Source organism: Sphaeroforma arctica, assembly GCF_001186125.1.
Source record: "Sphaeroforma arctica JP610 unplaced genomic scaffold supercont1.476, whole genome shotgun sequence".
Classification (NCBI taxonomy): Eukaryota; class Ichthyosporea; order Ichthyophonida; genus Sphaeroforma; species Sphaeroforma arctica.
The window spans coordinates 33127-57177 of NW_014040082.1; the positions used below are offsets into that span (position 1 = coordinate 33127).

Consider the following 24051-nt stretch of genomic DNA (forward strand, 5'->3'; position numbering starts at 1 on the left):
CTCTGAAGATACACAAGATGATGCTCAGCCTCTTGCGGTGCAACTAAAAAGTTGACGTTACTTGCAGCTAACATATCCATCACACGATTCGCTGCTTTTAGATTACGTGCACCAACTGCCTTTTTACATTGCATGTACAAACTATCATGATCGTGATTTTCACCCTCAAGCATGCACAACACACTATCAAGTGCGGTCTGTCGATCTGACGTACGAGATGTGTTGGCTAACTTACCTGCCACACGCTGACCGTCAAAAACAGGTAAGATTGTATTGGAATTTCACTCCTTAATTGACTGTAGTGTTCTCCATACATCTATATCAAAGCGCTTGTAACAGTCTACTTCGTCCTCCGCTAGTTTAAAAACTTGTGGATAATTGCGAACATATCACAACCAATGACACTATTCCCTATAGCTGTGTAGTCTCCATATACAAATATACCCCCTAGGACAGGTAGCAACCCGTCAGTACCCATAACTACGCTCTCTGTTCTTGTATCTCTAAGTAAAGTACTACAAGTGTAATGACGAGAGGCGCGTATACGCGTGCAAATACATATGTTGTTAAATGAATTACAGTAAAAACTACCATAGCATGTGTATTGGGTTTAGGGGGTTTCAGATTTTATGTTTGCGAGTTCCGGCTTCAAAATGCCTATATTTCTGTTGTCCGACCATATTGCCACGTGGTATAAGTGCATGACTTCCAAAATGCTCGGGACGCTGAATGCGTATGTAAATATAAAATAAGCGAAAAGAATAAAGCAATTCCAATGGTAATACTAAGATATCTTTACTTCCTGCTTATATATATACATATATATTACAAATGTACATCTAAATTATTTACTAAATATTTTTGTGCTAAATTAGGAATCATCACGCAGTAATTCGAACCACTGTCGCAACGCATCCGCCAGAATATCAGGAAGTGTGTTGATATTTCGTAACACAACATAGTATGGGAACGGGAATGTTTCCAAATAAGGAGTCAACGTAAGCGCGCCATTGGGGTAGGTGACGGTTTTGTAGTCCAGAATTGAGAATTTGGCCTTGGGATTGTCCAGCACGACAAACACCAGAAGTATACCGGCATCTACATAACGAGAGGAGATGACAGAGGAAAATATGATCAGTTTATAGAAGGACTCACAAAGGAACAAAGGCCCAGTTTCACCGACGCAACTACTTAAGCACGCAAACAATGTCGAGGGATAGGAGAGGCGCACATGTGTGCATGTGTACATCTTAATATATATATATGTGTGAATGCAAGAGTAGGTAATATATCTGCTTACTCGTGTATTACAATCTCACACATTTCAAACCCACAGATATTTGAAACTGAACTTGCTTGCGTGGGGTGAGGCCGATACCGACAAGGCGAGACATAAAGGTTTGGATTTGTATATCATATGCCAGTTTGCGCATTTCCACAGGTAAAATTATACGATACGCCGTTTCCTTCTTCAAACAACAAGACGAGCCAAAAATAAAAAAGTCGCTTCTAGCGTACGTACACGTACAGGCAACACCCACAAGCAGAATTGGACACAGCCACGATCGCGGTGGATCAAAGATTGTACCCTGAACGATACACACGCGATGTTTTATGGCCAATATACACGGAATGGAGTCAACGAACAATCAAGACGCATACCAGAATAGGCACGGATCCATTTGCGCACACTCTCAACATCTGGGCAGACACCATCTGAGATCACAAGCTGGAGCTGACTGACAGGCAAGTCCGTGGACACCACCGACGAAATAAGATGCGAATAACTGGTTTCCAAGAGCTGTTCAAAATTGGTATTCTTCTGGTTGAAACTCAACTGCTGCAAGATCGAGCCGCCGGTACCATCCCCGAACTGCTCGTGGAACGGGTGCAGCAGCTTCACCTGGTCGCCAAAACTCATCACCGACAACTGGCCCACCTCCAGCGTAGTCAGGGCCTTGCTTATCATAGTCACTGCCTCGTAGGCCAGAGATGCCGAGTGCGAGTCACTCATCGACTCAGAGTCGTCTATCGTCAGAAGCACCTGGTACTCTCGCTTGGCTGGCCGTGTCCGCCTCAGCCAGATCTTGTCCTTTTTAAAGTGCGATGCAATGTACGGTATGACGCGCTTTAGATTGAGCCGTTTACCGGTGCGGTAGTCGCCCTGCAGGCGCGTGGCGAGCGTCGGCTCCAGTATAACACGCAGTTGTTCACACAAATCCTGCGACAATCCCGAAGTAATGGCTTCGTACTCTTGCCACAGCCGCTCTCCCACTGCGTCGGCATTGGGGTCGTGCGCCCTGTCCTGCCAGGCTTCCAGAATCTTCTCCACGGCCTCCCGTTTCTCCACAATCTCATCCTCTGTGGGTAACGCCAGGTCGTCAGCGTCTTGACTAGCATCAGTGCTATTTTTCTGGGTGTATATCGAGCTATCGGGCCCATCATTCGCATCCTTATCGTCGCTTTTGTCTTCTTCCGTAGCGTCTTCTGCATCCACACTGTCAATCTCCTCCTCCTCCACATCCGCTTGAGAGTCCTTCGCCTCAGCCTTGTCGGCATTGCGTGCGCTCTTTGCCTGCGACTTGCTACTCTCCTTCTGCCCACTCTCCTCACTATCCTCCGGCTTCTTCTCGCCTTCCGTCTCATCCACATCCATCTCTGTCTCCTCCTCAACCTTTTCTCCCTCTGGTTCGTCAGGCATGCCTTGGTTCTGCTGCAGCTGTTCCTCCGTAGCCACCCCGAGCACCTGGTCGTCTGCCTGGCCCTCATCCTCGTCCTTCATAAACTGTCTCATACCTTCTCCTCCCATTTCTTCATCGTTGTCACCGTCGTTCGCGCCGTCCTCCGCATTCGGGTCCTCCTCCTCTACATCCATGACGTTGAGTTTCTCCTTCCATTTCTGCAGCGTACTACCCAGACTTCGGAACGGATTGACCTCCGGCATTGCCTGAGGCTTGCTACCCGAGTCATTCTCACCATCATTGCCTCGTTCCAGCGACGCTTGCTTGTCATCCGTGCCACTCTTACTCTGTCCTGAGGTCGCATCGGTGGCTGAGCTCGGCCCGTCTTCGGTCTCCATTTCCTCAGTCTCGCCTGAGTTCCGCTGCCCGCCCTCCGCATTGACTCCTACCGACGTCGTGTCCATCTTGCTGCTCTCAGGCTTGTGCTTCTCCTCCTCCTCCTCATCTGCACCCTCCCCCTCTTCCCCGTGGTCTTCCTTGATGCCCTGTTCCGCACCTATTTCCACATCGTTGTCATCTTCCATTAGCTTGGGTGGCTGCCCCTCGTCTCCTTCCTCCTCATCGTCTCCCTGGTCGCTCTCACCCGCTGCCTGCAGCGAGTCCTCGCCCTGTTTCCCGTCCTCCTCTTCCTCCTCATCATTGCCCTTCTGCTCCGTATCCGTCGCCACATCCCCTTCTGGATCCGCATCGTCGCCCTCCTCCGGGTCATTCAGCTCCTGGGCCCCATCATACTCCTCCGCCATAGCCTTCTCATCCTCCATAGGCGCCGTTTCCTCCCCATCGCCATCGGGCCCATCGTGCTCGTCTTTGTCATCACCCGCGTCATCATCCAGTTGCATGTCCTCGGGTAGGTCGACATCGGGATTCTCGTCGTCCGCTGCTTGGTCGTCGTTGGGCTGTTCCTGCGGATGGTGGTGGTGGTCTTCTTCTAGCTCCTGTACTTCGTTGACCAGGTCCTCGTTGTTCTGGTCCTCCTCTTGGCTGGGCAGAGGTTCTGGCTGTGGTTTCTCAGCATTCTCCTATGGCGGATGAGCATACAATAGATGTACAATGGGTTATACACTGATGTATGCTGCCAACACATTAAGTGTGTATGTGGGACCTTAGTAAGCTTACGTTCAGCGCGCGGCAATGCAAAACTACCAACATCACACACCGAGTCGCAGCAATGCACAAAGTACAGAAGTACGCACTTCAGACCTACCTGCTCTTCCTTCTTCTTGTCGTCTTTTGGCTTCTCATCGTCGCCGTCCTGTTTAGCTACAATTTCACTCTCCTCGTTCTCATTGGTCATGGACTTGCCATCCTCCTTCTTCTCTTTCTCGCTAATCTCGTTGTCCTCTTCGTCATCTCCCCACATCCGTTCGTCAACGACATCAGCGTCGTCCTATTGAGGTACCCATGCAATCAATATATCAACACTTTTCTTACATCAGATGGAGACACTAGCATCACTTTCTAAGCAGGACAATCCAACTGCCAAACGTACAATTCCGTCTTTTCAACAGTTCACAACAGAAACTGAGCACATGCGTGAGTAGTTCTAAAAGATCCCATAAGCATCAGTCAGTAGCCGATTCAACCCGGCATGAACAACAATACACGGAGTCAAAAGGTACCTACCATGTTGGTGTCACCCATTTCATCGTCCATATCCTGCTCTTCCTTCTCTTCGCCGTCGTCCTTATCATCCTCCATGTCCTCCAATTCTTTCTTGTCCATGTCGTAGAGGTCACCGTCGAATTCTTGTTCCATTTCAATGGCGTTGTCCTGCGGCGAGTTCGACAACAAGGAAGAGGTGGGTGAGTGACAGATTGTTCAAAACGGCAGAAGAAACAATCTAGCGAATAACGTGATATTGATAGTAAATCTGTTCCAATTGGTGGCACACAATATATATATGCATACATGCATGCATACATACACCATATATATATATATAAATATATACATACATATATATATAGAACAAAACACAGCAAGGGGTACAACACAGTACATTACACATACATACATATACTTACATACATACATCATATACACATATATAAAAATATACATACATATATATAGAACAAGACACAGCAAAGGGTACAACACAGTACATAACATAACCCAGGAGAAACCCAGCACCACACCTCTTCCGGTACATTGCCGCCCTCATCATTCTGCTCCTCATCTTTAGTGCCTGTGAGTTGGTCTTCGTTCTCGATCTGTTCAGAGACATCGTTCTCGCCTTGACCCTCGCCCATGCCCGCCATCTCCCCTCCGGTCTGTTCGTCGGCCGTTGCGTCCTGCAGATCCGGGGGTGTGCAAAAGCCCTTGGCCAGGAGATCGCTGAAGAGGTTCAGCAGGATGTAATACATCTTGCTCACCGACTTGTGCAGACACACAAACTCGTCCATGGCCTGGCTCAGTATGACACCGTACCGCTCCAGTACGGGCACAGCACGCACCAGCATACCCGCACACGCCGTCAGTAAATCCGCGTTGTATTCGGCGTCCACGTCGTCGCCCATGGCGGCGATCTGGGCGCTGAGCGATGCAAACGCGGCGTTCATTGCGGGCAGCTTCGCCGCCTTGAGGACAGATGTCATGTACGTGTGCGAGCGCGTAAGATAGTTCGGCGTGAACTTGGACGGGTCAAATCCGTCCTCCCATTCTGCAGTGGACTCGGGTGTATCCTGCTCATGCTCCTCCTTCAACTTCACGATGCGCTGTACCCGAATGAGTACGTTGGCAATAAGCGCATCAAAGTCTCGCTCAAACGCATAGGCTCTTTCTCGGACTGTCTCGGGCACGGCTCCCATATCCGCTACTGGGGGAGTTAACTCGGCGCTAAAGTGTGGTCGAAGAGATGTTCGGTACCGCGATTCGGCTGCGTGGGTCGCAGCACATACATCCCGCAACGAGTTCAACAGACTGCGCTGCTCGGGCCAGTTCGGACTATCCACTACTCCAGCCAAGAAACCGGATAATCCCTCAGACACCTTACCTACCCGTGCGTACACATCATCCAACCCTGCAGTCACGATACCTACCTCCACCACCATGGGCGGCGGTGCCGTGTCAATACGCTTGGACTCGAACACACCGATATGCTCGTGCTTGAGTGCATGTAGGGCAGTGCGCACCCGGTGCAGCTCTGCGAGCGCCGAGGAGAGCCTGTTTCGGATTGTCGACTCTGTCCTGGTCGATTCCTCATGCAAACTTATGGCCGCAGTGGTCTCTCTTACTACGCGTGCCATGGTGTTGACGGTGTCCATGGTCTCATTCCAACACTCCAGTACGAGTGCGTGGGTGGCCACAACTGGGCCGGAACCGTTGGTTGTCACTAAGCGGTTTCCAAGGTGGACGGTGTGCTTGAGGAAACGTTTGAAGTTGGAGAGCTCCTCCGAAACATCGCCGAGGAAGCGCCGTTGTGCCACCACCAAGCGAAGGAAGTGCTCGGAATACCCGCGCGCTCTATCGGCGTCTTGTGGCGTCAGATCTGGTTCGCAAAAATGAAATTGAATGTAGTTTAGAGCGTAGTTAGAGCTAGCAAGATAGAACTGTTATGGACTGACAGAAGAGAAGGCTGGAAGAATATAATATCGGGGCTGGGGCGCATGGCTCACACAAAGGTGACTAGTCCGAAAAATTGGGTACGGTCACAGGAGGTACAGTGGAGTGAAGGCGTACGATGTCACATTTGTCACCAGAGAAACTCAGTACTCAACACAACGGGAGCCAAGCGCGACAAATAAATGCAGCACTACACTACACAAACCCTATAGGGAACTAGAAGAGCAAATGTAGAACCATTATGTATTGACTTACCCTGAGCGCGACCTCCGAAGTATAGCTTTCTGATGATCACCATGCGGGACACACATTTGTAGAAGTAGTCATTGATCTTCGCTGCAAGATCGGCCACATCGCTGGTTTGAGGACTGTTTTGCGGTGGAGCAAGGCATCACATCAGAAACAGAAATGAATGTACGACGAGGATTTGAGTGGAAACAGGCACGGATTCAGATATAAGGCATTGGAAGAGGGCTATGAGCCATCACGCTAACATTCTGAAGAGGCATGCGTGTGTGATAAGTACAACCAGAGAGGCCTCTGGGTAAGGGGTGGTGGAGTGCATTCGACGTACCACAACTGGTCATCCTCGAGATGCGCCTCAGTGAATAAATGAGACAGCAGGGCGCTCTCATCCTCTGCCGCAACGCTTCTGTACGACAGCCCAGCGGCGGATAGTTGACGGAACAACTCAGCCAGATCCTTGCGTTTCATCACTTTGTGTAACGCCCGCGAGTCCTTGTCTGCGGGTTTCTCTTCGTCGGCGCCCGCATCTGCTTGTTCCTGAAGGTAATGTAATGTACCGCATGTTTGGTTAGTAAGAAAGCTACATACACTTGGCGAGCCGCCGAGAGATCTTGTATTCGATCTCACTTCAAGGCAAAGTATACGACAAATATGATATTTTCGGCTTGAGTCTCGTATGAAGAATCATACTTTCTTGCGGGCTAAGGTGGCCTCGGTATCCTTGATATCCTGCGCATCCCACAGGCGGTACTGCTCTACGCGTTGGATGATATGAACTGCGAACTCCTCAATGCCCAAGATGGTCGACGGGTTGAGTGCTGGCATAATCTGCTTATCGCACACTTTGGTCAAACGCCCAGTCAGTGCCGCCAACCGACTGTGGAAGCGCGTGGGGTCGGACACGTGGAACCACTCTGCGTTCGAGACAAGAATGAGAGAATGCCAATGTCAGTGTCAGGATTCACGAAAAGTACTTCCAAGTATCTACCAGACACATTCGTAACCATGTCATAAACAATGGATAATGCCAGGTAGTTCTTTATCACAGAGACACTTGCAGAGTTGTACGGTGACATTAACGAGTTTTGGCGAAACAATCGAATAGTGTGACAATTAAATCTCCGTTTCTGCAGACTAGCTTTTAGGTAGCCTTGGCAGATATGCGACAGACCGACAGGCACACACACTACAATAAATAGATTGCCGGGCCAATCTGACCGATGACTTAGGTATGGTAAGAACCATTACAGATATAACCTAGTAAATTTAGTATACATGCATCGCGTATTTCTACGCTAAACCCCACCTTCATATCTACTTAGCACCGGAGAGCTCAGGGCACCGATGGCCTGAACACTGGTCGACGGTTTCCAATTGTCCCTATGGCACACGCGTGTTATGATACTTCCCATAGCAGCAGCTGCGAAAGAACATACGATGTCAAGCAAAGAGAGGAGCAGGGAAGGAATGAGTTACAAAGAAAGTTATAGAATGACAATTGTGACCCGGACTATACGCAGACCCACATAAAAACAATACATACACGGCTGTGCAGGCGGGTACTCTATAGTGGCGGCCTCGATTTCCGTCAGATATGTCCGCAGTGGCATCTCGAGGACAGTGGACCATTTGGTGGTGAACTTATGCAGCGCGCGATGTGTTTTGTCACCTGCAGATTGGGTCATTGAGAGATAAAGTGTGTGACAACTCCAACTACCGGTCGATACTTCGATAGAACACACCATGTCGCACCGCACAATTAAACAGCATCCAATCAAATCAACGCATAATCTAACAGCAGCCAATCAAATCAACGCACGCAGCAGTACTCACCCGCTTGCTTCATGGCCCAGTAGTTGATGTCATTCCATTTGGCTAGCTTGACATGCTCTCTCAGCTGCCTCTCCAACGGTTTCTTGGCGCCGTGCAATTTGGCCTGGATACCAGGTAGGTACTGGCGGTAGTAGGCGTAGAAGCTGCCCAACATGTCGTGTAGCTTCACCTTAGCCTGAGTGTGTCAGAGTGGGTAAAAGAGGCATTTAGATGGGGGCTTTACACCAACAGTGACACGGGCGGTCTCAACACGGACTGTGAAGATTGAGAGATTCCCCACACCTTCCAAAAGCCCAAAAAAAAACGTTCATCGAACGCAAAGACATATGGGATGAACTAACTAGCCCCCATTTATGTATTCCTATTTGCAACATACCGAGATGGAGTAGCCAGCGATGCCACTCTTCAGCTCGGCTTTCAATTGCATGTGGAACTGGGCAATCAGGCGCAGTCGGCATGCGAAGTTGCCCATGGTGGATGTCTGTGCGATTGGGTGTATAAGCAATCCAAGCGTCAACACGGGGCGAACAAAGCAATGGATTGGAGCAACGTATCACATACCAGGAAAGACCTTGCACTCGACACGTGCTAAGTTGTACAGAGATTTCGGTTTGGGTCTGCTGTGATTAAATGGTACTTGATCCTTGGCCAATTCTTACCTGCACCATTTCCTCAACGACAGTGAATATCTCTTTGTGATGGCTCTCTATGGCGTCTTCTCTGCCCAGCTCACTCTCCAGAGTCGGGTCGGCGTTGATGACTGAGTATAGGTGGAACCACAGTCTGCGCGACAGGGCTTCGTGCTCTTGATGCTGTGAGGCATGGTGTGTAGGTGATGAGCATGGGGAGAGATGAGACGAGTACAAGCTAAACGTCTGACTGGTAAATAGGTTAGCTATACATGCATGGTAGTTATCTATCGATAAATGACTATTGAGAGACGGTAAGGCGTATACGATGAACTATATGCGCAAACTGGTATTCAAGATATGATCAAAGGGTTTCAGTTTACTCGCACAGCAACTACCACCAACTAACAATACGACCACCGGTGGTCCCTTTATCCGTTTGAATTGCACAACACGGGCGGTCTATCCGAGCATAGAGACATACCGTTGAGTCCAGGGCTAACGACCACTGATCCAGTTCCTTCTTCCTCATATCTAGAATGAAACGTGTGACCGCTTCTGTGTGTACCTTCAGCGACACGTGCGAGGCGGCAAACGCCTCCCATTCCATGCCCTGTGATAAAAATAACATCCAATGAGCGTCGCAGGTTTAGTGAACGCTACAAAGTGATAGAAAATACAACCGCTGACTTGGGTGGTTGAGTTGGTATCCATACACCAGAAGTAGTGTGTCCGTTGCACGTCTGTCGACGCACATGGACCCGACAAAGCACTGCACGTACGTATCCCAGGGAAATACACATAATAGTGAAAACTCGCATCTAACCTACGCGAAGATAATGCTCAACCCAAACCCAAACCCAAACACACATATATATATATGGATATATATATGTATGTATGTATGTATGTATATATATATATATATATATATACCCACTTGTGTGTCACCTACCTGCCTGAGTAGCAGCTCAGCGGCAGACAACAGCTTCATTAGCGGACTGGCCTGTATCGAGAACGACAAGATGCGGTCAATCACAGCCACAATGCCCATGAGCACGGGGTGTTCTGGCCACGTGACCAGGTGTGTGGTGGCATCGACGCGCATTGGCACAGCTATCTCGCCTAAGCGCCGAGCCTCAGCCAAGGACGTGTCTGTGTAGTGATTGATGCGCAACGGTGATGGCTGTAGAATGGGCTGAGCCCCGGGGTTGAGGAGGGCAGACAGCACCTCGATATCTGTTGGGATAGGCGAGGATAGGATGTCAGACATGTGTATGAGAAAACGTGATACGAATATGTAGGGACGAAGCAATTGACACGCTCTGCGATAAAGGCACACTTGTACCATGCAAGACAACTATGTGCCAACATTGAAGTCAAGTGACACCTATCATACCTACTCACACTCAGTACAGTATACGGGTAAGATGACTACATACCGGCGGCAGGAGCGGCCTCACTCCACTCCTTGGATTGCACGCTCAGTGTATTGTTGTGTTGGGTCTGTAGCATATGCTTGCGGGTCATCTTGGCCCGCAGGCTGATCGCCACGAGTGTGTCCATCTGCGCGCGGTCGTCGCTGTCAAACGAGAGCTCTAAGCCCAGCCCCTCGAGCAGCGGCAGAGTGGCTTCGTAGTTATATCGGAAGGCTGCGAGATGCTCTTGCTCAATCGTGTGCTTGTCTGCGTGCGACATACTCGCGTGGTTGCCGAGGGTGCCGAAAATAGCGGCGTGCATGTCGGTGATGTGCAGCGTGGCTTCTGGGCTCAGCGGGTTGGTGAGAGTGGCACTATCTTCTGATGGTTTGGCCTTCGACGCTGTTGCGGACGCTGGCGAGTGCGATAGTGTTATAAGGCACGTGTAAATTAGAGGTCATATGGCGAAGGTTTTTAGTAGCCAATAACTTTCCAATAACAGGTACGTAAGCCCGAGAGTGAATAAGTTGTCTTCTAATTAAGTCAGCTCAAAACGTATATATATATATATATATATATAATGATACAGGCTGATCACCGCCATGCATCGCACACGCACTGGTAGTGAAAGAGTACGACAATAGAAATCTATATCATGAAGAGTCTCCGAGGAGTAGGTATCGCGCACGCATAAACTCGCGTGTGGCGATAGCGGAGCTAACACAATCTCAACCCCCACAGACACGAGTGTCATATACATCAGCGCCATAACATTCTAAGTGCACATGTAGGTAGCATGGTAGTGACATACCGTTGGTGTGATAGTCTTTAGTGATGTCGGTGAATTCGTCATCAAATGACGGACACTGCTGCTGGTACAGCCGTTCTTCAAGCGTTCTCTCATCCTCGAGCACAAACACTTTCTCTCTGTGATTCGTAGGATTAAAACGTTAACAAACTGAAAATGTAAAATATATCATATGATCGGATGCAAGCCACACCACCACTATCCATCCAAACACAGAACCACAAAGTCGCACAAGCACCCACACACACAAACCACAATCGCATCCGCATACTTTGTCTTGAACGCCAACGCATCGGCGCGTTCCTTCGCGAGTTTCTGCTCCTCGTACGCCGTCCACACGTCCACCACATCGCTAAACATTCGCCCCAGATCGGTCACATGGGCCGCCCCCACCGTTTGGGTATCCAGCACGTGAACATACGCGTGGCGCAGGCTACTCATAGCCAGTGGTACGCCGCTGAACTGAGTGATCAAGGACAAGATGGGTGAGTTGGCCTGGACGTGACCGGCCGCAAGCGTGAGGTCCTGCGTGCGGTGGACGTACCGGAACGGTGCACAACCGGACCCCTTCTGGAAGGATGGGAAGCGCAGCAACTCTGTGACCAGCCGCGTCATCCGCGGACGGATCTGCGTGCACATGTATGCCTGCAGGTCCCCTGTGATGGGTGTGGCATTCACAGGAGAAGGCGCTGAGTAGAGCATGTCCATCTGGTGTACGAGCTGGTCGCCCAGAGTGTCTACACTGGCCACCATCTCATCAATGGCCAGCATTAACGGGTCGACGATATCCACAAACATGCCGCTAAACCTACGCAGCGATGAACAGAAGCTCCGCTGAGATTCGCGCCACATGCGCCAGCGACTGAGCACGTCGCTCACGCTCACAGACGCCGCGTGCGTGTCCTTCTGCGCCGCTGCACCGTCACGCATCTCCCGAAGCAACGCCACTATGCACGCACACAGATCCAGCACCACACGCGCACTGCCAATGGACGAAAGATACCGCGACACCTCCGCGCGCAGGTCAGAGAACGTGTCGTCGCCTGGCCGTACCAACACACGCATGGACGTATGCTTCAGCTTCTCGTGTACATGGTTCATCTCAGCCACACACTCTTTCATATCCACGCCACCGCTGCCATCGCCTCCATCGAGTGTGGCCTCGGTGGTGGAGACAACCTTCATGCGCGCCTCAATGGCCCGCTGACGCAGGAGGCCATCTCGTTCCTTGAGCGAATACGATGTCGAGGGATCTACTACAGACGCACACGCCCCCAGATGGATCTGCAACAGCCCCATATACACCCAGCCCATGGCCAGCACTCGCTGCGGCTCCGCCTGCTCGGCATACAACTGCAGGAAGGGCCGTATGCACCACACGGCACATTCTCGCAGGGACGCATTCGCGCAACGCTCAACAATGGCAGCCAAGGCCTCGCTGTCCTCCGATGAGAAGGGGTGTACATCAGCTGCTGTGTGTGCGGGTGCCGTATCTTCTGCACAGTCTACCCGCGAGGCTATGGCCGAATGGGCCAACTGGCACAGCCGTAGGTAATCCTCGTGTGAGAACCCTTTCCGGAAGCCAAGCAACACACCAAAGAGGGTCGACTCCAAAGCCAAGAAATGCTGGAGGTCTCTGGTTTTAGTTTCGACACTACCCTCCACTGGCTCACCGTTGTCCAAGACCGTCTGCAAGTGGGTAGCAGTGAGTGCTTGCGCGCGATGTGCAACTACATGCTCGACCTTCTGCAGCTGAGTGATACGCCGCGGCATATCGCCGATGGAGCACGACGAAAACTGCGCCACCAGCGCTGTCATGTAGCCCACATCTGTGTTCAGACCCAACTGAGTTGCGGCCGAAGAAGCTGGCAGTCGAGATGTTTTGGCAAGCTTCTGCTCTCCCTGTTGCAAGACTTGGGTCATCGCATCCAGCGCGTCTTCGGTACCGAACTGTTCGCCCACATTCGCGGCGCTCTCGACGAGCTTCGCAGCCAGCGGCATGTAGGCCACCTCCGCCAGCAGATGGCTTCGCACACCACGGTGGAACGAGGCTATAGCGTTAGTAAGCACAGGCACCACACTCTCCCACGGCAGCCTATCCTCGCCCAGCGATAGCAGCCATCGCAGACATAGCCATGGCGCCCAGTCCGACGCGGGACGGGAGTAGCTGTCCATTCTGTTGCGTGACATGTGTGCTTCGATGCGTTGCAGCAGCACAGCACGCACTTGTGCCGACAGTTTGGGCTGCGATGTGTGCGCCTCAGTGCGCAACAGAACCACCAGCGCACTTATCTGCGACACCAGCCGTTGCTCCTCCATCAGCAACTGGTGGTCGTACACAGGCCACAACTCCACGGTACTTAATTCGCTGCCCGACTGCTGCTTCTCTCCACTTAACAACTCGGTATTGGCAGACGCGCTAACGGGCAAGGCGATTTGCTCCAGCACCTGATAGATCTTCTCAAGCATGGCCTGGCGATTAGCGGCACCACTGCGCGCGACTGCGTTTGCTGCGCCGTTAGTCTGTGTCTCTCCAACTGCGTGTGCTTGTTCAACACTGAGCATGGTGGCTATGCCTTCTGTCAGCGTCTGTATGGTTGTCCTGTTGGCTTTCTCCAGGAACGGATGTCCGGGAAGGGACAGCAGCCAAACAGGGAAGGCCGGGAACATGGCCGAAACAGCCGTGGGCTTATACACATCGAGGTCAGACGACAAATCCAGCAACTTGCGCATTACATCGTACTCTCGAAGGGTCTTGTACCCTCGAGGTCTCAGCCAGTTCTTCCACAACACCAGACCGTTTACAGCGGTCCTCAGCTGCAGACAGTCACTCACATACTCGCACGCTGCATTCAGCGCGTCCGCGTAGTCAGACGCTGTCGACGACGACTCACCCGCGACAGTGACAGTGCTATGCTCACGGAACTGGCACAGAGCACGAAGAAACCATCGCCAGTGTACCACTAAAGATGACACTATTTCAGTCTGTTTCTCGCGAGAGAAAGACGTGTTTGCGGCGGCGTAGAGCGCATCGCGTGCCGATAGCAAATGCGCTAGAGATGTGATATCCGAGTCTACTACAGACACACTGTGTGCCTTGCTTGTGTCGACGGCTGTAACAAAGCCGGAGGCAAGGATATCCGATAGCCATCTGTCCAGGGCCACAATGAACCCGAAGAACCGGGTACACAACGGGTGCAGCGCTTTAGAAGAGGGTAATGTTTTCTGGTAAATGAGGAATGATTGTTGGAGGATGGAGTACTCTCGATGCGAGGTGCGCCGTGTACGCGCCTGCAGCTGATCTTCTTGAAACAACACACGCCATCTGCGACAATACAGTACACTCAGCACATTGCCAACGCGACACTGCACGTTCCAAGCCGTGTTGAGCTGATTTTGCGTCTCATCGTTTGTGGTTGTGTTTCCAAGCGATGAGTGTAATGCGGTCCACAACTGGATATTCGCCTTACAGGCGATGGGTTGACTATCCAGGAGACCTGTGGGCAGCGCTAGACAGGCGGAAAGCTGTTCCCGGGCCTTCCTCAGTGTCTCCAAATGTGAGCAGCTCGCCAATAGGTACAAACCCCTCTGTAGACCCTTGCTAACCGCGTGCATTTCACGACCAACAACCGATTCAGGTGTCTTGGTCCACTCATTCACCCACGTCACGCGACGCTCGACATCGTCCAGACATGTGCGTTCTAAGAAGTAAGCCCCCGCCCACATAAGCTGGTCTTTCAGTGTCGTCAAAAATTCAGTATCTGTAACCACCTTCAGTGTTGCATCGATACCACAGCCCCTACTGACAACGGCCGTGCACATGGCCTTGGCGACACATACGTCAGCCGGGAGATATGACCACGCGGAGGACGAAGCGGTCCCGAACTGTTCCAACCCAGCAGCATCAACAGACGACGCGGCGAGAAGCGCAGAAACTCTCTCGCGAGCGTATAAGTTCTTGAGGTGGGTCAGATACACTCCATCGCGGGCGATTATGGCCATCCTGGGCGCTCTAACCAACGTATCGCAACTGAACAGCGCAGGCTGGTACCACAACTCCGCTGCAGGCAGTGGCTGTCTGGCCGCAGTCGTGTCCGTGTCTGTGAGAGTGTGAGTCTCTGTGGGAGAGAAGGAGCTCAAATGGCTCTCAATCACCTCTTGGATAGTAGCACGCACTGACGCCACGCGGCGGCAGCGCACATACACTTCAACGAGCGCGGTGCGGAGCGCGCGCTGGATGTCAAACCCACGGTGCAGCATCTCGCTGATGAGACGGCCAGCATGCAGAACATCGCGTACAGACAGAGGGAAGTCAGCCGAGGCTGGGACACTCCGGCGGATAGCGTAATGGCACGCAACCAGGAGTGAGGTCACCACCGGGTTGGCTACGCCTGCAGTCTGCAGTAATATCACCATGTCAGTAGGGTGTGTGGGGGTTGTGGGTAGCGACGCTAAGTTGCGGCTTGAGGCTGGAGCGTCGGCATTCACCAGACTGATCTCCACCCCACGGTTGCGCATAGCTCGTGAGAGCTCGCCGTACTTCGGGTCCACGGACAGTATCAGCCGGAAGTTGTGGTGAGGTATGATGCACTCCAGTGCACCATGAGTATTCACACCTCGCTCTGTGAGTACAAGCGTGCCGTTGGGCTCCATCAGCGGATTCAACCGATCCATCACTGACGGCGAGCACAGATTAGCGTTGTCGATAAGAAGCCAGTGGCCTTCTTTCAGCGCGCGCACGAGAATACCGTCGACCCACTCAAACGATCCGCGCACATGCGTCGCATCCAGCGTGGCAAGCGCATCCACAGCCTGGCGCAGCTTCGAACAGGTGGTCGTGATACCCACGGTAGCGGGAGTCTCAGCACACGACCGCACAGCGGCTTCTATCTGGTCCAAGAACGCAAACATGGCATCGCGTTGTTCGGCGCTGAATCCGACGGCGTCGCTGGCTTCACCGTCAGGCGCCGTTGGAGATGGGGTATGTTGGTCTGTTAACTGGTACATTTGCCACGTGTTGTGCACCTGCTGCACCATACTCAGGGCTTGTTGTGCACTCGCACCTGACTGAGCTGAAGCAACACCGGGAACCAGAACCAGCGCCTGCGAAACCATGGCAACCAGTGCAGAAGCTCGCGTGACAATCTCGGTGCGGCGTCGGAGCATGTCCAGCTGCTCATAACCCCCAAGCAACTCGCTGGTGTCCACGGCACTGTTCATCGCAAACTCGTGCAAGCGGTTACCGGTGAGACTGGCTGCCAGCCGGATCAGCGAGGTCTTCCCCGCGGCCGAGTCGCCGACTATGATGGACATCCAGCGCATTTCCGATGCTGTGAGCACGTGTTTCAGTGGGCGGCGCAGTGCATGGGTGGCCAAAAGCTCGCGCGCGCCTACGCTGAGGTCAGCCGTTGAAGCGTGGTGGCGCTTGGCGAGTGTGCTGCCCACCTGCACATGAGACTCGGTCAGGCGGATGCTGGGGTACTCATCGATTCGGTGCTGAAATGCTAGCTTGTCGTGAGCAAAACACTGGTGATACAGATCCAGCACTGCGGTTCTGTCGCTCTCGGTGCGCATGCGTTGCAGGTATAAGAAGTCCAGGAAGTCATTAGGACTGTATCGGCCCTGGCTTTGGTTGTTGGACATCACCTCGCACCAGCGGAGCACATCTCGCAGATTGAACTCCCACGGTCCGCCTTTACTACCGAACGCTCTATCTACCATAGTGGCGTGGTGCAGACGTGAATTGAACGAGATCATGCTGTCGATGATATCCTGGTCGATATGCGGGAACATGGACTTTGCAATAGTTCGCAGGTCCGTCGCGTCTAGCTCCTCGACATACACTCGGGTGAATCGATTGAGGAAGGACTTGGGCAGACCTTTACGCCCACCTCCCTGGGCCAGGGGGTTCTGGCAGGCAAACACTCGTAGCGGCGCCTTGCACTCAAAGCTGCGGTCGAGTTCAGGAATGTACACAACCCCTCGATGATCCAAACACGCATTGAGTCCTTCCAGCACAGACTGCGATGCTAAGTTAAGCTCGTCCAACAGAATCCACTTGCCATTCTTCATAGCTTCGAGGAACGGTCCATCTCGCCAAGCAAACTCGCCGCCTTGACCCCCTTCCACCGGCAGATCGGAACCAAACAAGTCCATAATATCGGTCTGGTCACTCAGATTGATTCGTACCAGAGGATACCCGGCCGCCTTGGCGACAGCGGTGACAAGCGACGTCTTACCTACGCCTGGACTACCCTCGAGCAGGATCGGCATGGTAAGCTGCAGGCCTCTCAGCACGCGCTGCATGTTGCTGAGCGTTGTAGGGGCGGACAGCGCAAACGAAGTGGTCAACGAGCTCCGTTCGACCGAATATAACGGGCCGATGGGGATGGCGAATGAGTCCACACAGAACTCAAACTGACCCTCTGAGCCTACGGTAGCCGACTCGCGAACAACCGGTGCACCGATGCGTCGCTCACTAACGGGCGCGTCGGATGTAGCCTCTGCACCGCCTGCAATAGCCGCGAGCTTGGTTAAGTGGGCCACACAGGCCTTCTTGGTGTCACGGGTGTGTGAGCCGTAAGCGACACTGCTTCCAGTGCCCAGCGCATCAACAAACGCCATGCAGCCACCATGCACAAACGCATCGCCGCCTGTTGAATTGCGGTTGTGCACACAGTTCACCATGAAGTTCGACCAGCCCAGGATATTTCGCAGACTGACCACCACTTTGGGATTGTGGTTGACCCTGAACCAGTTGACGAAGCTGAGAATGGGCTCACTGAACGCACTCAATCCTTCGTAACTGCTCATGGAGGCATCCAAAATGGCCTTTAAATCGGCCGGATCCGATACCGAGGGCACCCAAATCTCCGTAAATCGGTTCCGCAGGGCTGGGGACAATTCCTTCTTGCCAAAGTCACCACCCGGATTCATTGTGGCCACGATGCGGAAGTCCTCGACGCCCACTATCTCCTGTACGTGGTCTGACCCCTTCTCCGCCAGCGTCAGGCCTCTGTACGGCTCCAGCACACTGTTCAGCCGTTCTAGCACCGAGTCATCGGCCAATGAGATCTCGTCAATCATGAACATATCGCCACACTGCATCGCCTGCACCAGCGGGCCATCGTGCCACGCGAATAGAGTGGTAGCGGCGTTAAATTCGGCGAGTAGCTCTCTGCCACGCGCCACTAAAGGCGTTCGTAGATCCGCTGTGCTGGAATATTTACCGTCAACTATAGATTGTACCACGGTAGACACTATAGCGCGCAAAGCCTCATTGGTAGACGCCGCCCATTCGGATTCCTCGGGCAATTTCACCGTGCAACCCAAAGACTCGTCACTCAGTACATCGGAGACGTAGCTGTGTGCGTCTATGCGCACAGCAGCTATTCGTCCGTCGCGCCCACGTACTGGGCGTAGACCTCCAATGAAATCGGCTGTTTCTGTGTGCTGGTGACAATTGACGGTGCGTAATAGTTGCCCCTGGATTGCGGTGAGTAGCTGGAAAACAGTGGTTTTACCACAACCGGTCTCTCCCACGAGCAATACGGGCTCTTTGAACTGCAGACAGCGCTGCACCAGTGTGATCAACCGCAGCATGGACTGTGTGGCAACGATGTTACGGAATGGGTACAGGCTGTTGTTTGGGTCAGCAGAGGCCTGTTTTATCATAGTCTGCATGGCGGCAAAGCCCTCGTGACTAGCACCGTACATGGCCGTAGGGTCTAGGCTGACCTTCAAATGCTTCTCTATGGTTTCCTTCACAATCTGTTTCTCCTCGTCTCGCCGGCACTTCTCAGCCAGCACCATGTAGCCATCCTCCGCCAGCTGGTCGTAACCGTTGGCATCACGGCCCGCCCACCTGAACAAGTCGCGCAGTGTAATAAATCCGTGCTTGCCCGCAAACAGACGCGTACCTTGTCGGCGTTTTTGTAGATCCTTCAGAATGGCTACCAGCTTAGTACAGTAGCTAGGGGCGATTTGCGTCCGTTTCGCCAAAATTGTTTCCAACTCATTTTCGGGTATGTCGTCAAAGTGCAGCTCCACGAAACGGTTGCGGAAGGCCCGGGAAAGCACCTTACGCCCACCGTACACACCAGGAGGGTTCTGCGTCGCAAACAATCGGAAGTGTGGGTGTGGCTTAATCACTTCCTGCGTCTCGGGAATCATCAGTTCTCGATTGTCGTCCAGCAATCGATTTAGGGCCTCCAGCACATCGGTGGGTGCCAGGTTGAGCTCATCCAGCACAACCCAGTACCCGTGCCGCACAGCCTGCACGAGCACACCCTCCTGGAACACAAGACGGCCCTTGTCATCTGCCGTGTACGCTCCCAGATACTCCTGCAAATCTGTGTGTTCGTGGTTATTGATGCGCACGAAGCGATGTCCGGAGCGCTGCGCCATATACTCCACCATGCTCGTCTTACCACAGGAAGTGGGGCCCTGCAGCAGCACAGGGAACTGTCCGCTGACCAGCGCTCGCGCAATTCGCCGCAGGTTCTCGCGCGTAGACTCAGTCAGCACAAACTTCGTGTCTTCCTGTGCGACAATGGGCGCGGTGTCGCCACACTTGAGCCATATATGCTCGACACGGCACCAGCCCAGTCCCTCATCGATCGGACTCCTGTCATCACCCCCGGACGCCGACGCGAGCGCAGTTTCACTAACATTTCCGCTGGCATCCAGTAGGGCGGGGTTGGGTAGGATGCGGTTCACCTGCTTGGGCGACATACCGAAGCCCACGTACTTGTGGACCAGGCTTTGCATCTTCAGGTACGACTCACGTCCCAAACTCGTCAGAAAGGCCGAGCAGAACCCTTCGTATAGTGCTCGTTGCAGGCCATATCGGTGCACCAGCAATCGCGACCCATCCAGTGCACGACACAACGTACGCAAACTGTAATGCGGCTTCTGGTTGGCTCCATCGGTTAGTTCACTCTCCGCATAGCGGATTGCGTCTAGGTACAGTGACACAACCGCGTCCACCACGGTGGTTGGTAAATTGCCTAATCGGGACAGATACTGGTTGGCCAGTATGACCAGATCGGCGCGGTGCGTGAGCTCGTCCACATACAGCTCAGTGAACCGACTCCTCACACCCGGAGGCAGATTGCGCTTACCTACATCTGTGGCAGGATTCATGCACCCAAACAGTCTGAACTGCGGGTGGCGTGGAATAGGCGTCTGGTCTCCACGCTCCGTAAGCACGAGCGAACCCGTTGGACTTTCCAGGAGCCCATTCAAGCACTCTAGTGTTTCCGCGGCCGCCAAGTTCATCTCGTCTAAAAGAATCCAGTGTCCGGAACGCATCGCCTTGACTAGCGTGCCCTCGACAAACGAGAACGCAAATCCGTGATCTACGTGCTTCATCTGAGCGGTGAACTTCTGCACATCCTCCATGAGACCCTCCCACTCAAGCTGCAGTCCCTGCGTGTCACTCCTAGCAGCCTTTTGGACGGGTGCCGCTGCATTCCCGTTTGCGCGCGATTCACTCTGATCACCGGCCGCAGAAGGTCCGAACTTCTTTGTGTACATTTTGCCGGCCGCATTCAGCAATGCCAGGAACCGCTTCCACTTGCCCCGGGCATATGCCGACCTCACTTCGTTCAAGAACTTGGCATTTGCCTTCTGAGAGAAGGTGGCCTTGAACACCCGGTCGAAAGTGTCCACCAGAGGGGTGGCCAACACGCGCACATCCACAGGCCGGAACCCACCCACCAGATCCGACAGATCGCTCTGTTGACTCATATTCACCACGACTAGCTTCTGGTTCATACTCAAGGCCAGGCGTTGCACCAGCGTGGTTTTACCAGTCCCCGTCTCGCCCACGAGCAATACCGACTCGCCCTTGCTCACACACGCCGCCACGCTCTCGATCAAGCGTGCATGTAGCCGTGTGAGTGCGTACGACCCACTGTCCGACGATTCCTTGCGCATGCCAGAACCACTCGCGCCCTTGGGCAGCGTGATGCGTCCTACGACAACAGTGTCATCCGACCAACTGACCTCCGGGCAGTAGGTAGTTCCTCTGTGTTCAACAGACTCTGTGCTGATGCCCAGTTTGTGACCAATCAGGTGCAGCAGGCGCCTGCGTACGACCATGGGGAACATACCCGCCAGCACATCAGCCGCCTCGTAGAACAGGTGGGGCGTCAGCAGGTTTTGTGACACGCTCGTAATGGTGGTATGGTATGCCGCGTATTGGCAGCATCGCGTGCACCACTTGAGCAGGTCTCGGTAGGTATAAGCTCTGCGGATGCGTGAGATTGCAGCCATTTCCGACGGTGCATAGCCCCCCGCGTCCTGCTCGCGCTGTTGCTGGCTGTCGAGGGAGTCGTTCATCGCAGTATCTCCATCGCTGTCATGGGTGTCGCTTTCACCGTCTATTTCAGTCGTTGCCTCCTTCACTTCTTCCGGGTCCTTGGTGCGCCGACCAATGTTCGCTAAGGTCTGGTACACCTCAAGCATCAGCGACGAGAAGGGCGCGAGGGCTGGATAGATCGTATCTATCACCCTCCGCATCTCTGTGAGCGTCAGCGCTTGCACCACCACTCGAGTCCACAGATTGGCTAGCATAGTACTGCCCCTGCCACCGCCTTTCCGAGCTGTACCTGATTCAGATAGCGTCTGTGTGGCGAACAGCTGGAAGCCCCGCGCCGCTCTGACCACTTCTCCACGCCCAGGGATAAAGACCTCCCGTTTCTCCAATACCGGAACGAGCACAGACAGCACGTCAATGGGTGCCAGGTCTATATCCTCCACTATAAGCCACTTGCCCGAACGCATGGCCTGAGTGAGCACTCCCGGCTGCCACCGGAACTCCCCAGGGATATCTGTGCATACGTACGTGCCCAGTAGGGTCTTACTGTCCGTCTGGTCACCGAGATGTACCTTTAGCACACCCTTTGTTGTGTCCTTACCGGTGCATCTGGCTAGTTCGTTGACGAGCGACGACTTACCGGCCCCCGCAACACCCTCCAGCAGTATAGGCAGACCCTGCGACAAGGCCAATGCCAGGGCCCGCAGGTTACCGGACGTTGTGTCCGTCATGACATACGCGGTTGCAGCCGAGTTCTCACTCGCCCTGGCGCCATCCAGCGGCGCTCCACTTGTGATGGGCTGCAATACTTCTCGGGTGCGGGGTAGCAGGACGCCACACACATCGACGAGCGTCCCGGACAGATCAGACGCGCCTAATACATCGGACTCATCCGACGACTTCGCGGCAGTTGTGGGGGTGCTATCAGTTGTAGGAAGTTCTGCACTGTCTGTGCTGGCGGCGGTAGAGGTGTCTTTGAGAGATAAGAGATAGGATTCGATGGCTCTGGTGTCGTTCTGTGTTTGATCTAAGGTGAGCTGTAGATCGGCAGAGGGATCCAGATACACTTCAAATAACCGTGTAGTCTGTTGATTGTCGAGTTTGAGTAGTAGTGCGATGCTCTTGGCCACATACACCCGCGTTGTCGGATTTTCGTTGGTCAGCTGTGTGGTATAGGAGTGGCGTAAAGTGGATCTGAGTATTCGAATAGACAGGGACTCCGTGCAACGCGCAGGTATCACGATTAGTACTAAAAATGTATACACACGGATATACTTTCATTCGACGAAATGATTTATTGAATGTCATATTGACACACTTCGATGACAGTGCTGAACCATTGGCTATTCTCTGAAACACTAACGCTCCAGTTTTGGTACAGTAGCAAGAATAACGCTATCAGAGAGCTACGACTATAGAGCGAAATAACATCACATAACGTGAATACATGAATTCACTTGCACATGAAAGCTCACACCCAAACCATAGAACTCGCAATTGAGCGCGACCAGATACGAATGGATTGTTTACAACGCAGCATATACACACCAGTATGTATAGCGGGCCCCAATTCCACCTTGTTCTGAGTGCCGGACAAAACCTGAGTAGGCGATAACATGTGGCGGCCATGTCCTCGTAAGACTCCGATTGCGTAGTCTGTGATGGGCTATGGCTGCTGCGGGTGGGATAAACATATGGTGGCAATAGATGTTAGCTCATGAAGGATCCCGCATTAGTCCTATGTGTGTTTACAGAATGTACCACTCGCGCCACAACTCGCCAGACAAACCTTTACACAACACATACCGACTGATCCTCTCGAACGGCGGAGGGTTGTATTCGTAGTAGCTCAGCACCTGGCTCTGTAGCTGCGGTGCGGACATCAGCAGCACACTGAGACATGCACCGATGCTATCATGGCGGTCAAGAGAAAAGGGCGTGGGTATGCTGTGTGCCCCATGCTGCTCTTCGTTTGGTTCGATCAGTTTTATAATGAGATCCACCAGAACGGGACGGAACACCCGCGCAACTGTACTAGTCAGAGCGGGGTCCAGGAGTAGTTCCGATACTACAAGAAGCAGACTCTTCTTGGATTGATGTGTCCAATGCTGTGGTCAAAAGCACGAGAATATTAGCATAGAAGTTACCAGAGACAAACAATCGACTATGCTTGTACCTTATCTAACTCACTTACTTTAATCCTTATCTAAATCACTTATGAATATATATATATATATACACACACACATATATATATATATAGAAATTCATCTACATATATAAATACAAATACTCAATATTAAAATACAAATACAAATACAAAATCAAAATCAAATATATTTATATATATTTATATATGCGTGTGTGTGCAGCTATTCTGGTCTCTATTTAAATATGAACATGCCCATGTTGCTATGCCTATGTCTTAGCCTCTGTATGTTATATATATATATATATATAGACATACATATATATATATATATATATATAT

The 24051-nt window shown here is 52.5% G+C and overlaps 1 protein-coding gene across 1 annotated transcript; it reads right to left on the reverse strand.

Moving 5' to 3' along the window:
- Positions 1 to 776: 776 nt before the first annotated feature.
- SARC_06594 (hypothetical protein) lies at positions 777 to 23809 on the reverse strand (the record flags this gene model as incomplete). Its single annotated transcript, XM_014299498.1, has 21 exons — positions 777 to 1098; positions 1663 to 3760; positions 3946 to 4128; positions 4365 to 4511; positions 4880 to 6231; positions 6561 to 6673; positions 6880 to 7088; positions 7242 to 7465; positions 7858 to 7971; positions 8095 to 8220; positions 8385 to 8559; positions 8761 to 8865; positions 9044 to 9196; positions 9498 to 9626; positions 9969 to 10252; positions 10456 to 10845; positions 11243 to 11358; positions 11511 to 22723; positions 23109 to 23235; positions 23367 to 23668; positions 23804 to 23809. 21 exons carry the CDS (start codon positions 23807 to 23809, stop codon positions 872 to 874), a joined length of 17793 nt encoding a protein of 5930 aa, XP_014154973.1. The 3' UTR covers positions 777 to 871.
- Between the last annotated feature and the right edge of the window lie 242 nt (positions 23810 to 24051).